Raw genomic sequence first — 17913 nt, forward strand, 5'->3', positions numbered from 1 at the left:
ACATGCAGGCAGGGGAGATTAGTTTAACTTGGTATTATGTTTAACAAGGACATTGTGGGCCAAAGGGCCTGTTCTTGGGTTGTAACGTTCTATGTTCTATAGCCTAAGGAACAATGGAGGACTGACATAAACATTGAAAATTACTCTAAGATATCATGGTGGAAAGATAATATTTAAATTGAATTGAATACATTTTATTCGCCAAGTTTGTATACATACAGGGAATTTGCGTTGGTGCTTTGCTCGCAAGAATAACAACATGATATACAGTAGACAATTAAAAATAAAACATAATTTGAACATGTGAAGAATAAAATAAAATGCCAGAGCAAATGGAGGCTACAGACTTTTGACTGTTGAGTAGAGCTAGTGCTCGTGGAAAAAAAGATGTATTTATGTCTGGCTGTGGCGGTTTCGACAGTCCGGAGTCGCCTCCAAGAGGGAAGAACTGTGTATTTTATAAATAAAATGTCAAAAAGATTAAGCCAAAGCACAAACATAAATACCTGTTATATGTTTTGAGAAATTTATGACAGAATTATTTCAATACTAAACTGCACATTCCTTGAATGTTATTTTTTTAAACAAATATTCTATAGCAGGACAGCTAAACAGTATGTAATCATTCCAGAAAATACGCGATATGGTAAAAACTGTTACGGCTACAAATTTATGTCAAAATATATGAATCATTCCCGTTTCCGTTTTGCTATTTATATTTTGCCTGAAATACATCTTTGTCAAACTGCTTTATAATATTCTGCTGTCATTCAGCTAACCTATAATAACATTTTTCCGTTACATTCAGAACAGTTAGTCATCCATGTATTACCATGTATTTAAATGACTATTCTTTTCTTCCTTAGCACCATATGTTAAAGTTTATCTATTGGAAAATGGCATCTGCATAGCCAAAAAGAAAACAAAAGTGGCACGAAAAACACTAGACCCTCTGTACCAGCAACAGCTGCCGTTTGAAGATAGCCCCCAGGGAAAAGTTATTCAGGTAGCCACATTTTATACAATTGTTTTGGTTCAAACACATGTTTATCTAAACTTTTGCATAGTTTATTGGTGCCAATTGTCTGCTGTGATCACAGTTATAAAATAACACCCAGCTTCCTGAGTTTGTCACAGAGTTCTTCCGGTTTTCACCCATAATGCCAACATAATGTCCAACACTAGCTTAACTCAATAAATAGCTGAAAGCCTGTCTAGTTGGATCTCTAATTTCTATGAATTTCATTAAATTCTTATCATTCTCAATAAATTCTTGGAAGAGACAAAATTTCTATTTTCCAAACTATATTGCAGCTGCACACTAATTTATATCTAGGAACCATATCATAATCATACTCATAATAGTACTTTATTAGCCAAGTACGCTTTGCAACATAAGAGTTATTTGATTTGCCTTACAGTCATACCAATAAAGAGCAACCGGACACCTAAATAAAAGTTTAACATGAACATCCACCACAGCAACTCCCCCACATTCCTCACTGTTTCCTCCGATCCCCTCCCACACAAAACAAACCATAGAACATTAACACATACTTTTAAAACACACAAAAAATAACAAAAAAGACGAAAAGACAGACTGGTGGCGAGGCTGCCATCGCTGATGGCACCACCTGGTGTTAATATCTACTAAGTGTTCCCTTTACTTGGATTCCATTGGGTCCCATTTAGATTAAGTGGGAGAATACACTGCCACTCAGTAGGCCCACATAGCTGACAAAATAATTTCGTTATTTCGTCCAATTTGGATGACAAATAAAGCTATCTTGAATCTTGAAATCTTGAAATCTTGCATCTGCAAAGCCCCCCTTTCTCTAAGTGGGAGGAGAATGAGGTTGATTTGGCAGAAATTCTCAATAAAGAGATTTTCTGCTAAATTTGTATACTCTGAAGAGTCAGCAAGACCAGTGTTTTCCTAACATTATCATGACTCAAGGCATGTTCACTTCCTATTAGATTTACATTGCATACTATGAAGAGTGTGTGTATGGGGAGATGTTACAGGAGGAGGGCCTCATATTCATGGGTCACTGTGACTGATTCTGGGGAAGTTGGGTGCTGTGCAACCAGATAAATTGCACCTCAACAGGATCAGGATAACTATCTGCAAGGGGCAGGTTAAAAGTGTTGTTGGGGAGGGTTTATTTTGCTTTGCAGAAAGATAGGGAACATGGGTTCAACTGGAAGAAAATCAAAGTGGGAATTGGAGAGCAGAAAATTAGTTTGGAAGGTGGAGCTGCAAACAGCCATTTGAAGATAAATCAGACTCAAAACAATAAGAGGCATTCAAGAAATAGATTTTTAAGTAGTTGCTCAATGGTGGGACTGGTAAATTTAGAGCTGGATGACAAGGTGTGAAGTGAGTAAGATAAGGCAAAAGGGGTATGTTTATGTAAAACATTGAGAGCAAAATGCTTCAGAAAAGCGGGGGAAGGTGTGGAAGATGGAAATAAGCATCTTAATAAAAGGTTTGTGGCTGTCTTTGGAAAAGAGGAGATTGAAGCTGATTTTCTATTTCTTGAATGCCTCTTATTGTTTTGAGTCTGATTTATCAACTTATGTCAACTACCTTTTGAGATTCTTGGTCATAAATCTCACCCATTCCTCTACACATTTCTGTATTTATTATTTGATGTCTTCTCTTGCCTTGATAAGCCTCCAATATACATGATCTTACATTTTTCTGAAGTGAATTTCATTTCCAACTTTTCTTCCCAAATGACCAGACCATTTTTATCTGCCCGAACCTTAAAGCTCTCTTTCAGACTTTTAGAAAAAACTGTGAAATATTTAATGGGAAGAGAGACTTAAGGTGTTTAGTATCTTTGAAATTTGATATTTTGTTAGTATATCCCAGATTGTTAAAGGAAGCAAGGAACAAAATCTAGAAGGTGCTGATCTTAATGTTTCAACTATATCAGAATGTAGGCATAATGCCAGGTGTCTGGAGGACTATCAACATTATACCTTTAAAGCAAGTAATTATGGACCAGTTAGTTTAACCTCAGTGGTGAGTAAATCATTCGAATCAATTCTGAAAAACAGTATAAAGGACTGATTCATTTAGGATGAAAACACAAGAAACTCCAGACGCTGGAATGGACATGTTAAGGGAAGCTCATATCTGACTGATTCGATAGAACGTTCTGAGAAATTGATAAGAAGGGTTAATGAAGGGAATGCATTCGATTTCATCAACAGTGATTTTAACAAAGCCTTTGACAAAACCCCACATAGCAGACTGGTCAGAAAGTTAAAAGCCAATGAGATCCAAGAGAGAGTGCAAATTGCATCCAGAATTGTAAGAGTGATTGAAAGCAAAAAGGTAATGTTTGGTAGGTGTTTCTGTGCCTGAAAGACTGTTACGAGTACAAAGTCCCTTGTATTTTATGATGTCAACTGAAATGTAGGGGCACGATAAAGAAGTTTTGAATGATTAGAATAGTGATATGGTTGATGCGTGTCGGTCGCCTCAGCAGGGGTCGAGCTGCCTGTCCGTGGGTGCGGGGGGAAGAGAGTGGAAGTTTTGTTGCCTTCCATCACAGTGAGGGGGTGTTTGGAGTCACTGTGATGGATGTTTGTGTTGGGATCGTGTGTCTTGTGTTCTTTTCTTTTTTTGTTGTGTTTTTGTGACTGCTGAAATTTCGTTCGGTATTTATACCGAATGACAATAAAGTTCTGTTATTCTGTTATTATACTGAAAAGGAGAGCATTAAACCTCAGGCAGATATAAATGTTATGCTCATTTGGCAAGGAAAATGGGAAATGGAATTCAATTCAGTGAAATGTGAGGTTGTGCATATAGGAGGTACAAGAAAACAAGAGAAGACAACAAATAGGGCAATACTGTGGAACAGGTGAGATCTGAGGTCTACAAATCTTTAAAGTATTAGGATTGGTTCACTATATTAAATTTGCATATGGGATGCTTTTCTTTATTATTCAATGCACAGAATTGGCAAAGTTGGCTAGAACTATAAATGATATCAATTTGGACATAGCTTGAATACAACCGTGTTGCTCATCAAAATAAAGGAAATATGATATTCCCCTCACTTACAATTAACCTTAAGTCACAATCCTGATAATTTCATCAGCCACAAAACACTGAAATGAATATTAGTCTTCTGTCTAATTTTGTGAGCCTCAAAATGTTGTTGATATTTTATGGGATGGTATTATTCTGTACTATAATGTTAAACCCCCACCCCAACTCCACTTCAAAATCTTCTCCCCATGCACCATTAGCAAACAATGTATTCGCACTGAGGTGAGCACAGGCCTGAGGTGAGCACAGGCCGGAATTTAATCATGGCTACCCTTGAGTGGAGAAGGCTTTGGCACACACATTTCTAACTCTCCAGTGAGCTAGATGCAGACTTCAGCTTTCATAGATTATCTTAAATTTAAGATAAGTGGAATGGGTTTGAGAAAAACAATAAATAAAAAAACCTGGAAGAAATACTACCATATTCATAAACAGTTACACATATATTCAAAAAGATGTACAATAAGAACAGCTTATACTTTTCATACTTCTCTCGATGTTTAACGGCCAATGAAATAATTTAAAGTGTAAGCACTGTTAGTTTTCAAGAAATAGCTAACATATTTTTTTTCTCCTTTAGATAATTGTGTGGGGCGATTATGGACGAATGGACCACAAATCCTTCATGGGAGTTGCACAGATCCTACTGGAGGAGCTTGACCTGTCCAACATGGTGATTGGCTGGTATAAACTCTTTCCCACCTCCTCACTAGTTGATCCAACCTTGGCCCCACTGACAAGAAGAGCTTCCCAATCATCACTTGAGAGTTCATCTGGACCTTCTTATGCTCGTTCATAGCAGTTGTGAAAGTGTTGCTATAGCAACCAGCATTCAGCTCGCAGGTCGCAAGCCCTGGTTACACTGCATGCTTGATGTTGTGTCTTCTGAGCCTGTTCCTAGGGATTAAAAGCGTTCCTGTGTTCTCAGAGGAGATTGCACACATTGTGCCCTGAGAAGGTCCTTAGGGAAGGAGTGGAGTTTTGCAGAACTTATATGGTTGTTGGAATTAAATGACTATTTTTTTTTTGTCCAATCAGAAGCCATGGATTTAAAAACAAATAAGTAAGAACCTATCAATCCACACAGCAAAAGCCCTAATTTTTCAATGAACCATTCTCTCTTTTTGTTCTTGATCCTTCTTGAATCGCCTGCTTCTCCTACCCCACCAGATTGGTTCCTGTAAGCAACGGCCACTGACGTCATGAAGGCCAGCTGGTTGTTAGTTCTGTGAGCCAACATGGAAGCCTCATTGTGTGGAAAGTTGGAAATAGTGTCCAGTAATGACTACACATCACCAGATGGGGCAAAACAGAAAGGAGTCAGCTGAGCAAAACTGTACAGAACAAGAGATTTACTTTTTTTTAAATGCAAAACATAGCGATGTGGTACTGTCATTCAAAACCAACTTGGAAGCTTCAGAAAGATTCCACAGTGATTCCCAATGCGAGAGGGCTATGTGATCTGATATCATTGTTTCTCTGCTGATATACTGTATGAAATTGAAAAAAATTGCATGGACACCAATTTAGCTGAACTTAAACAGAAAAAAAACATTTAAAATTATTTTCAAGGCTGAAACTTGCAAAAAACAGCCATTTTCAACAATTTATATTATTTTTTAAAAATGTTTCACCAGTGCATGGTTTTATGGGGGAGTGAATGCAACAATACGATAAAATGACACCGTGTTTCCCATATTCAGAGTAAAATCATTCACAAGTCTGTCATTTGCGGACTAAGAAGATTATTAAGGAAGGGCTTGTCTGAATACATGTGATTTCAACATGACATTAAAAAGTGTCATCTTGCAGACAAAAAAACATGGTTAAATTAATGACACAGACCTTCAAAGTCCGATATTATTCACAGATTACACATGCTGCTCTGTCCATTTTACTGGATAGTTTATTGTATGCTCTGAGTATGACCTCTGTGTCTCTAGCCACTAAAGCCCCTCATCTGGGTTAAAAGTTGCAGTGTTAGTGCATTTTGATTCCTGGGGTAGAGTATACATTTTAACAACAAATAAAAACAAAATGATATGATTTGCAAGCATGTTAAAAGTATTTTTGCAACATGGCTTGGGCAACATACTGCAATAGTTCAGCATGCATTTGACAAACAAAATTTTGCAGCATCCTTTTATTGTACAGTGCATGATGACATAGAACTTATTTACATTTTCTCATCTTAAATTGAATTTTACAGCAAATAAAGGAATTGTGTGCTCAGAAAAAAAGTAATAAAATAGTTTCTAGCAAGATCCAACTTGTACATACTGTAGGAATAAGACATTTTTTTCTCTGAAATTAAGTAGCATTGATATTGACAGAGGACGTATCAAGTAATATGGTATTAGATCAGATAATTATTTCACAAATCTCCTCTACCAGCCAGGTATAGAAATCATCCAATCAGATGTTCAGTTTTGTGGGCTTGAAAAGTTTACGTTCCATAGACAGGATTACTAGAAGTCAAACTGTTTTGCTGTAAAGTTCAATTTTCACACATATATTTGTGCAGTTTAATGAGTACTGATGTTCACTTGCTAGACAAGAGCTGAAAATTGGCCATTGGAAACCACGTTATTTATCTGGCGTTTTTGCATTCCAAATTGAACTCTACACCCTGTTAGTTTACCACCATGCTGAGACACCGTCCCCCAACCCCATAACTAAATTGAAAAATGTTGGTTTGGCTATATTTTTTAAAAAGTGCTCTGTAAACTGAGAGATTTGTATGGATGGAGGTGGCGAAGATGCAGAGTTTGCCACAGGAGAGAAGGCTGAAGGAGCACCTGAATGAGTATGCTTGAAAACCATTTAAAAGGAAAATGAAAAATGCCTTTTTTATTTCATATTTGTGGTGCAATTTTGTTTAAACCAAGCGTGATTCTTGGGTCTTTGTCTCATGACTAAAGTATTGTAGATGAAGTCTTGAATGTTGAGTTGTCTAAAAATATCCTACAGTGTCACAAAAATAACACTAACCTCTCGGGATTGGAGTTAGCAATGGCCACCAGCTACTAACACCAGTTTTTCAACATTGCTGTAAGCAACTGCAAGTCTGGATCTACAATGTTCATCTATTTTTTAAGAAAAACAGCATTTCAAAATACAAAATTTATTTCCTCAATGCTGTCCCATTATTGTGACAGCAACTTAATTTACACGCATCTGATTATTTTGTGCATATTATTCCTGCTTAAAATGATCTTTCAAAAATTGTAACAAGAAGAATGTTAAGGTATGAAAGATTTGTACATACTTATCATTATGCAGTATTTATTTGAGGCAATATAATTTTTTTTAAATATTTTTCACATTACGTCTGCAAATCTGTTTATGATTTAGTCATGACAACGGCACTATTCCAGTAAAACACAGCTGTCTTGTACATAGATTTTAAGTAAAGGGACACTGATGTTAGGTTACTGGATAACTGGCCTGTATGTGACAACAACTAATGTAAAACAAACTCATTTCTGGTGATGGTATTTAACATGGCTACACTATTAATAAAAACATTTCTTTACAGAGCTGCAAGTTATGTTTTATTTTCCCAGCTCACCTCAGTGTTTGTGATATGGCAAAATATTATTTTTTTCCTTGGCCTGTTTGTGTTGAATTGCAGCTGAAAAGTTCCATGGTGTACCACATACTTCAACCAACATTCAATGCAAAGTAATCATAATTAACACTTGTATTGTTTATGTATGTAATAAATATTTCAGTAAACTCTGAAAATATATTCCAAATGCAGCTAGGAACAATGGTTTGGGAAGGGTTGTTGTGGTGCTTTCTATTTGGGTCTCCAAAATTATATGTAATGTATAATACATCATATTCGCCCAATTCCTTTCCACACCAATCACTAATAACGTGCATTCAGATAATCTGGTATTCTAGATAGTTGTGACTAAGGCCAAATGACATTAAAGATCTTCCATATCAAATGACATCTGTTGTCGAATCTAGGGCACAAAACTATTGCTGGAAAAAGGTCATTTAGCAGCTTACAATGACTTATTATTTTTATTAATTTGTTCATCAACCACAGAGAAGATGAATTTTTTAATTAGTAATTGCTAATTATAAAAGAATAGTAAGAGCGAAGGATGCACTGGTCCTACAGTTATGCTCCCAAAGTGGGTCAATCGCAAATGACCTGCACTGGCATGAAAACTAAAAACTTTAATAAAGTTCAAGACTAAGGTAACTAATGCACACTAATACTTAAGTAATTGATACTACAGTGAAAAATTATACTGTAAAAGCATTTTGCTAAATACATAATATTGATCATGGTTCAATATTAATTAATTGGCTACAGATTGGAGCTCATTCTTTATTGGTGCAATCAATGATATTGCTCTGGAATGTTGCTATGGAAACATTTTTTTTGAGAAACTCAGTTATAAAAGTATATGGATGATTTTCACATGCAATTCTGGTTGGTAGCTGACATATTATTAGCACCTTGGCTGCTGGGCAGTGAATCAAGGCTTTCTAAGGCAGCCTTAGTAGAGCACCACAAAAGGCTGCATTGTGGATGAAGGATAGAAAATGGGTGGTGGGAGGAGCACAGTGTTGTCCTTTGTGTCAGGAAACTCGCTGTGCAGAGAACAGCCTAATAAGCCTCCATGCTGTGTGTGTTTTCAGGTCATTGCAAGACTCATCAATGGGCCAGTGACTTCAGCGTTCTGCATTGAAGTGCACAGCATAGACATGTTTATGGACAAAGTGGAATGCAGAATAATTAATCTTGCAGAGGTTATGGGCAAAATAGCAATGTCCATCACACAAAGCAACATCCCTTCCATTGACTCCATTTATAACTCACGCTGCCTCGGCAAGGCCAGCAGCATAATCAATGACGAGCCGCACGCTGGCCACTCCTTCTCCCCTCGCCCATCAGGCAAAAGGTAAAGTGTGAAAATGCACACCACCAGATTCAGGGACAGTTTCTTTCCAGCTGTTATCAGGTAACTGAATCATCCTTCCACAACTGGAGAGCAATCCTGAACTACTATCTACCTCATCGATGACCCTCGGACTATATCTGATCAGACTTTACTGGCTTTACCTTGCACTAAACGTTATTCCCTTATCATGTATCTATACACTGTAAATGGCTCAATTGTAATCATGTATTGTCTTTCCACTGACTGGTTAGCATGCAACAAAAGCTTTTCACTGTACCTCGGTACATGTGACAATAAACTAAACGAAAACAGTGAGGATACTTTAATTTGCCTCTCTTTGACAATGTTGCAGGGTTTGGTTCTTGTTTTAATGCAAGTTTTAAATAAACAGCTGATAGGCTGCGGGGTTAACAGATCATTTCCATCAGAAAATGTGGTTGGTTGTTGTGCTTAGGATGCTAGTGTTTGATGGTGTCTAAAGCTAAAAAGTCAGATGCAGAAAGTGACGAGAAGGTCTCTACTGTTTTTATAAAGTGTTATCACCTAGATCACAGCCACCAATAGACCATTGCGGGATCCACCTTTCCTTGATTGTCATTGTTTTTTGCATATTTTCCATTCAGTTGTCCTAAGTACTGTCCATATCTCTTGTTCCCCTTTCCACTGACACTCAGTCTGAAGAAGGGTCTCGATCCGAAATGTCACCAGAGATGCTGATTTTCTCCAGAGATGCTGAGTTACTCCAGATTTTTGTGTTTGCTTTAGACCAATGCTCTACAGGTCGCTAATTACCAACCCAAAATAACACACCGTCTTAATATTATTTATATTATATTATTTTGTACATTATTCATTTTAATCATTAATCATATATTAATGGATAGGCAATATTTTGGGTTGGGACCCTTCCTCAGACTTCCTCAAGTCTGGAGAAAGGTCCCACCCTAAAAGTCACCTCTCCATTCCCTCCACAGATGCTGCCTGATGTTACTCCAGCTCTTTGTGTTTTGTTCATGATGCCAGGATCTCAGTTCCTTGTGTCTCCATGTTATCTATTGGATCATTCTTATATCGGATTCTTGGCATCAAGGTACTTAAAGCCTATGAGGGAGGGAAAAAAGGGGTTCTTGAGGTCGGTTAAGGAAGAAATCTTCATTACATTTAAACAGTATTTGTGTGTGTGCTTGAAAAGCCGTGACCTGCTGGGTTGAGGACCGAGAGTGGGAAGGTGGGATGACAGGTAGTCCTTTTTTCTTAACTGGCACAAATGCGATGGTCTGTATGGCTTTCTCTGTTGAGGAAGGAACTGCAGTTGCTGGTTTAAACTGAAGATAGACACAAAAACCTGGAGTAACTCGGCGGGACAGGCAGCATCTCTGGAGAGAAGGAATGGGTGATGTTTCGGGACAAAACCCTTCTTCAGACTGAAGAAGGGTCTCGACCCAAAATGTCATCCGTTCCTTCTCTCCAGAGATGCTGCCTGGACTTCTCTGTATCGCATATTCACAATAATCCTATCATAGATCTATATATTTCAGTTAATTAGATTGAGGGGTGATCTTAATGAACATATATGAGATCCTTAGGGGACATAAATAGTTATTGTTGAGATGGAGACATATTTCCACCTGTGGAAGGATCTTAAAAGAAAGGATATAAGTATTTAGGGTGTAGTCATTTCAATCTGACGTGTGTCGGAACTTTTACACGTGGATGAATTTTTGGAGTTCTCTAGCTTGGAGGATTGTGGGGACTCGGTCATTGTGGCATTTAAAGAGGAAGTAAATTACTTTTTGAAAGAACAGGAAATTGTGGTCAATGAGAAACCGACACAGAAGAGGAGATGACGCCTGGAGCAGATCAATCATGGTCATATCAAATAGTAGGACTATCCTGTGTTTTTGTATGTGACATTTTTATTCAATGATATTAGCCATCGTCACCATCCAACCTAGAAATCTATTCCAAAATATTGTGTAAAACATCCCAACATCAGCCCCAAATGTATTTTTGTTGGATTCACAAAGTCTTTACTACATATTAAAACCGGAGCATTGAAATATATTAATTACCCATACCCTTCTTCCCCCACACCTCCCCTTTCTCCACACGCTCCCCTCTCTTTCCCCTATGTCCCACCTGGATTCACACTTATTTCTCCCCTCCCGTTCCATCTACATTCCTTCCTCTAGCTTCATAATTTGCAACTCTTTAACCATTGTGCTCAGAACTTCTGTCTTTTTATCGCTGGTCTTTGTCCAACCATCTGTTTATCAACCTACTCCCCACCCTGCCCCTCACCTGTATCCACCTATTACTTGCTAGGTTTTGTCCTGCCCCTCCTCTCTTCTACCTTTCTTCTACTCTCACTCAAAACAATCAGACTGAAGCAAGGTCCTGACCAAAAAGTTGCCTACCCGTGTTCTTCAGAGATGCTGTCTGACCCCGCTGACATTACCTCAGTACTTTGTGTCTTTTTTTGCAAACCAGCAACTGCAGTTTCTTGTTTCTCATAGAGTCATAGAGTGATACAGTGCGGAAACAGGCCCTTCGGCCCAACGCCCACACCGGCCAACATGTCCCAGCTACACTAGTCCCACTTGCTGGAGTATGGTCCATATCTCTCCAAACCTGTCCTATCCATGTACCTGTCTAGCTGTTTCTTAAATGTTGGGATAGTCCCTGCCTCAACTTCCTCCTTCCTTTGTGTGATAAGGTTACCACTCAGATTCCTATTAAATTTTTTCCCCTTCATCTTAAACCTCTGTCCTCTGGTCCTCGATTAACCTACTCTAGGCAAAAGTTTATATTCAATAAAAATGCGGTTGTTTCTAAATGTAGGAGTTACATTCATTTTAAAATAAAAAACATAATAAAATAGAATGAAGTCCCAATGGATGCTCCACAGTTTCCAAAAATACACCTGTACTATTCCATCAATGTTGAACAAAATAACTAACTGGTAAATTTCCCCCAGTGAAAGGAGCAAATCAATTCAGGTTACTATGTTCCATCTTATACCTTAATGGAGTTATAACATTACTAAAAATGATCCTCTATAATTGCCAGATATATAATGAAGATGCACAAGTCTTTCATATGCCTCAAGATGTCTATTTCATAGCTTGTCAACTGAAGTCATGTGAGAAATTTAAGTGGGCTATCTTATGAGTAATATTTGGTTTGACAGCCACAAAATAAATAAACCTAGATGTCTTAATCTAGGTCTGCAAACTTCTTCCCCTTTTCTCATTCTACATCATGAGCAGGCTTTGGCAATGATGTGACATTTTTATTTTTGCAGAGGTTGCTGATGGATCTTGCTTCTGCCTGGGAGCTATTCAGCCCGTAATCACTGTGCCAGTGCTGTTAAAAACTTTCCAATTTGTCCCATTCCCCTGGTCCATGATTGAGTAATTTGCTGATCCAATTTTGAAAAGATTCTGAAGGCTAGAAATTGGGTCAATTATCTTTGGTTTTATAAACAATAGACAATAGGTGCAGGGGTAGACCATTCGGCCCTTTGAGCCAGCACCGCCATTCAATGTGATCATGGCTGATCATTCACAATCAGTACCCCATTCCTGCCCCCTCCCCATACCCCCTGACTCCGCTATCATTAAGAGCTCTATCTAGCTCTCTCTTGAAAGCATCCAGAGAATTGGCCACCACTGCTTTCTGAGACAGAGAATTCCACAGATTTACAACTCTCTGAGTGAAAAAGTTTTTCCTCATCTCTGTTCTAAATGGCCTGCACCTTATTCTTAAACTGTGGCCCCTGGTTCTGGACTCCCCTAACATTGGGAACATGCCTCTAGCTTGTCCAATCCCTTAATAATTTTATATGTTTCAAGAAGATCCTTCTAAATTCCAATGTATACAAGTCTAGTCAATCCTAGTCGCTTGTTTGTGTGTGGCCTCACTCTGACAGAGGAGGAGGCATTCATAATAAGATGAAGGGCAGGACAGCAAATTGGCAGCAAAAATCAAATGAATTGGGCTGATATAATATCCATTGTGGGCATATGATTGAAGCTGCCATCTGTTACTCTTCAATCCTTTTGCCTTGCACCTTCTGTCTTTTAATCTCTGGCCTTTACACAACCATCTGCCTATTAAATAACCCTCCTCACCTATGTCAGCCTATTATTGCCGGCGGCACGGTGGCGCAGCGGTAGAGTTGCTGCCTTACAGCGAATGCAGCGCCGGAGACTCAGGTTCGATCCTGACTACGGGCGCCGTCTGTACGGAGTTTGTACGTTCTCCCCGTGACCTGCGTGGGTTTTCTCCGAGATCTTCGGTTTCCTCCCACACTCCAAAGACGTACAGGTTTGTAGGTTAATTGACTGGGTAAATGTAAAAATTGTCCCTAGTGTGTGTAGGGTGGTGTTAATGTGCGAGGATCGCTGGGTGGCGCGGACTCGGTGGGCCGAAGGACCTGTTTCCGCGCTGTATCTCTAAATCTAAAAATCTACCAGTCAGGCTTTTTCTTTCCCCTCACCTTATCCAGAGTTCATCCCCACCCTCCCAACAATCAGTCTGAAGAAGGTCCTGTCCTGACCCGAAACGTCGCTTGTCCATGTTCTCCTGAGAAACTGACTGACCCACTGAGCTATTCCAGACTCTGTCTTCTTTTGTAAACCAGCAACTGGAGTTCCTTGCTTCTAAACTATGAAGGATTGCAACAGGGGTTGGCTATAGAAGGCTGAGAAACTGCAGTGGGAAGTATAACCAATAGACAAACAGTAGCTGACATTAAAAAAAAGTAATAATCTTAGACAAATATGTATCCCTATAAGGCACACAACGCCAAAAATGAAAGTGGACCACATGTAGTTAACAAATGAAGTTAAAGACAGCATTTGATCAAAGGAAAAGCTTGTAATGTTGGCAAAAAGAGCAGATGGGAAGAATTTCAAAATTCAATAAATAGTGTACAAAATATTGATGAGAAAATATGGATACAAAAGTAAGTGAATAAACAACAAACAGCAAACTGCAGAAGTTCTATAGATATATGAAAATAGTGTCACTAGCAAAAGTAATTTTGAATCTCTTGCAGATTGAGGCAAGAACATTTATATTTGGGCAAAAGGAAATGGCAGAAAAATCAAACATTTTATGTCTGTCTTCATGACTGGGAGACAATGTGAATGTCAAGGAAGATGCAGATAGTCTTTGAGAAGCTATATAGGGTTCAGGAGAATGTGTGAGTACTTGGCTGATGGAATATGATGTGGAAAAATAAGAAATCATCCACTTTGGCAGGAAAATAACAGAAAAGCAAGATGATGAGTAACTCATATTTAATATTTTAAAAGAAAAAAATATTTTAAATGACACAAAGTGCTGGGAGTAACTCAATGGGTCAGGCAGCATATCTGGAGAACATGGCTGGGTGATATAGAACATGCAACTGTACAGCACAGGAACAGGCACTTCGACCCACAATGTCTGTGTCGAACATAATGCCAAGTTAAATAGATCTCATCTGCCTGTATATGATTCAGATCCCTCTATTATTTGTACTTCCATGTTCCTCTCTAAAATCATCTTAAACACCACTATTGCATCTGCCTCCACCACCACTCTTGGCAATGTGTTCCAGGCCCAAACACTTTGGGTCGAGACCCTTGTTCAGACTGATTGTGGAGAGGGAAAAGAAAGCTGGATGAAAGACAAGAGGGTAACAAGCAAGGAGGGAGGACCACTCAAGGATAAAGGAGAGAATGTGTAAGAAGGAACTGCAGATGCTGGTTTACACCAAAGATAGACAAAAAAATGCTGGAATAACTCAGTGGGTCAGGCAGCATCTCTGGAGAAAAGGAATAGGTGATGTTTCGTGTCGAGACACTTCATCAGACTGAGAGTCGGGAGGGGGGTCACGATAGGTATGGGAAGGTACAGAACAAAGCAGAGCCGGCATCGATGACTCAGGAAAGGTGGAGCCCATATCGGTCCATTGTTGGCTGGGGACGAGGTGATAATGAAGGAATACAAACAGTGATGCAGGAAGAGGAGCAAGGAGACAAAGTGTAAGAGATGGTGTAAGAGGGCAAAAAAAACAAGTGCCAATGATCATCCGGGCCTAAACCCAGCAGAGTTGTAAATTAGCAAGGCTGGGGGAAGGGCAGAGGGAGAAGGAATGCAAGGGTTACTTGAAGTTAAATAAATCAATATTAATGCCGGTGGGTTGTAAGCTGCTCAAGTGAAATATGAGGAGCTGTTCCTCCAATTTGTGTGTGGCCTCACTCTGACAGAGGAGGAGGCCCAGGACAGAAAGGTCAGTCTGGGAATGGGACGGGGGAGTTGAAGTATTTTGCAGATCACGTAGGCCAAAGCGTTAGTTTTCAGTGAAACAGTGGCCCAGTCTGCGCTTGGTTTCACTAATATATAGGAATCGACACTGAGAGGTTGAGGAGGTGAGGTTGGAGGAGTTGCAAGTGAACCTCTGCCTCGCCTGAAAGGAGGGAATTTGTGTTTGGATTCAGGGATGTAGAAGAAGTACTAAACAAGTACTTTGCATTCATATTCACCACAGAGAAATACATGGACAGAAAGATCAATGTGGAGAATATGCAAAGTCAGTTTGAGATTAAGAAGGAGGCTCATGAAGAGCATTTAAAGTGGATAAATCCCCAGTGCCAAGAGGGATCAATCTCAGGTTATTGAGAGCAGCAAGAGAGGAGATTGCAGAACCCTTGATAAAGATATTTGCATCTTCTCCAGCCACAGGCAATATCTTGGAGGACTGGAGAGAAGGTAACCACAGGGTATCATAGAATTTCATTAGAGAGAGAACTTTCTCAAAGTAGGCAGGCATTCAGTCTGAAGAAGGGTCTTGACCCGAAACATCGCCTATTGCATTTCTCCAGAGATGCTGCCTGACCCGCTGAGTTACCCCAGTATTTTGTGTCTGCCTTCGATGTAAACCAACATCTACAGTTCCTTCCTACACTTCTTCGACGTAGGCATATCTTGAGGAGATTTCACAGTGGAGCAGTACAAATAGGATAAGGAAACTGCAGATGCTGGTTTACCAAAAAATGACACAAGTGCTAGAGTAACTCAGCAGGTCATGAAGAAGGCACCCAATCCAAAACATTGCACATCCATGTTCTCCATCTGAGGTGCTACCTGACCCGCTGAGTTACTCCAGCACTTTGAGTGTAAGAAGTTATGATGCAGCTTCATAGGACTTTGATTAGGCTGCATTTGGAGTATTCAGCACAGTTTTGATTGCCTCATCACACAAAGGATGTGAAGACTTTGGAGAGGGTGCAGAGGAGGTTTACCAGAATGACGCCTGGATTAGAGGGTATTAGCTACAGGGATAGGTTGGACAGACTTTGATTGTTTTCTCTGGATGGCTGGAGTTTGAAGGGAGACTGGTAGAAGTATTTAAAGTTACGAGAGGCATACACAATTGGAACCTTTTCCTCAGTATGGAAATATCAATTATTAGTGTGCATAGCTTTGAGGTGAGAGGGGCAAAGATTAAAAGAGATGTACAGCGCAATTTTTTTCATAGTGAGTGCCTGGAACATGCTGTCAGGGATGGTGGTGTTGGCAGATACAATAGTGGCATTTAAGAGACTTTTAGATAGGCTCATGGACATGCAGGGAATGGAGGAATATGGATTATGTGCAGGCAGATAAGAATTGGTCTTGGCATAACGTTCACCACAGAAATGGTGGAAAAAAGGGCCTATTACTGTGCCATGCTGTTTTATGTTCTAAGCTATGTTCTTTTAAATCACAAAGTGGCAGCTCTTCATGTGAGCATCGTGAAATTGATATTCCCAGTTCATGGTTACAATTTAGACTATATATCTTGTTTGTTGGCTGCCCACATGTTTGATGCAGAGGGGCAAGTGGTAGGAAGAAGGATTTATATTTGGAGAATACACAATGCTGCAATGCTGAATGATCAGTCCTCTGTATCGTCTTTGCAACAACAAAGAGAAATGCAGGAAGAGGAGCAAGGAGACAAAGTGTAAGAGATGGTATAAGAGGGCAAAAAAACCAAGTGGCAATGATCATCTGGGCCTAAACACAGCAGAGTTGTAAAAGAGCAACTTTGCCAAGATCACTATACTAGGGCCACTTATAATCCACCAACACTAATCAGAGGTTTGACTACTTTTACTAATATAATGAGTCCTAAAACAACATCAATAGAATAACAAAATTTGCTGTGAATTATTGTATCACAGAGGTCAATATGGAGCTCAACAGTCACTTCATAATAACACAAGTATGCATTGGATCAAAGGACATTTTTTTCTAGATAATATTATTAGCCAAAGAAAATACTTCACACTGATTTGAAGAAAGACAACTGAAGAGCATTGGCAAGGTTTGTGGTGATTCTATTTTATTTGCAGAGAGAGCGTAGTAGAGAGGGCAGAGGGAATATCTCTGAAGGGGTGAGACTAGGTTTGCACAGATGTCCCCAATGTCTACAGAGCCATCTGGTTGATGAACCAATGAGAGAGAGAAAAAATCAACAATGTCAGAGGTGTGAAAGCTAGAAATGTCCAGCAGATCGGGGCAAGCCAAGATTACAGGCGGGTAAATGTTGGGCAGAATCAACATTAACAAAAATTGTTGCATTCAGTATTTAATTCCAAAGATTGCAACACATCCAGGTGTTGTGCCGTACCATTAGCTTATGCTGATTCTCACTGGAAAAGAATAAGAGGCTACAAACAGATATGGGAGAGTAGGAGTTGTGAATTAAAGATAGTTAACCTTGCAGCAGAACTATCTGCTTCAGATATAAATAGGAAAAAGACACAAAGAATCCTTCCAGATGGACCAATGGTTCACTTGCACTTTCCAATCTCGAGTGGGCGCAACAGTAGAGTTGCTGCCTTACAGCACCAGAGACCAAGGTTCGATCCTGCCCATGGGTGC

General features: G+C 39.3%; 1 protein-coding gene across 31 annotated transcripts in view; it reads left to right on the plus strand.

Moving 5' to 3' along the window:
* rims2a (regulating synaptic membrane exocytosis 2a) overlaps positions 1–8042 on the plus strand; it is a 711765-nt gene extending 703723 nt beyond the window's left edge. For all 31 annotated transcript variants that reach the window (XM_078397872.1, XM_078397861.1, XM_078397867.1 and 28 more), the window contains 2 exons: positions 867–1006; positions 4650–8042. In XM_078397872.1, the coding sequence (XP_078253998.1) occupies positions 867–1006; positions 4650–4868 (359 nt within the window). In that variant the 3' untranslated portion in view covers positions 4869–8042. The remainder of the gene's footprint in view (positions 1–866; positions 1007–4649) is intronic.
* Positions 8043–17913: the final 9871 nt, after the last annotated feature.

Source organism: Rhinoraja longicauda, chromosome 4 (assembly GCF_053455715.1).
Source record: "Rhinoraja longicauda isolate Sanriku21f chromosome 4, sRhiLon1.1, whole genome shotgun sequence".
Lineage (NCBI taxonomy): Eukaryota > Metazoa > Chordata > Chondrichthyes > Rajiformes > Arhynchobatidae > Rhinoraja > Rhinoraja longicauda.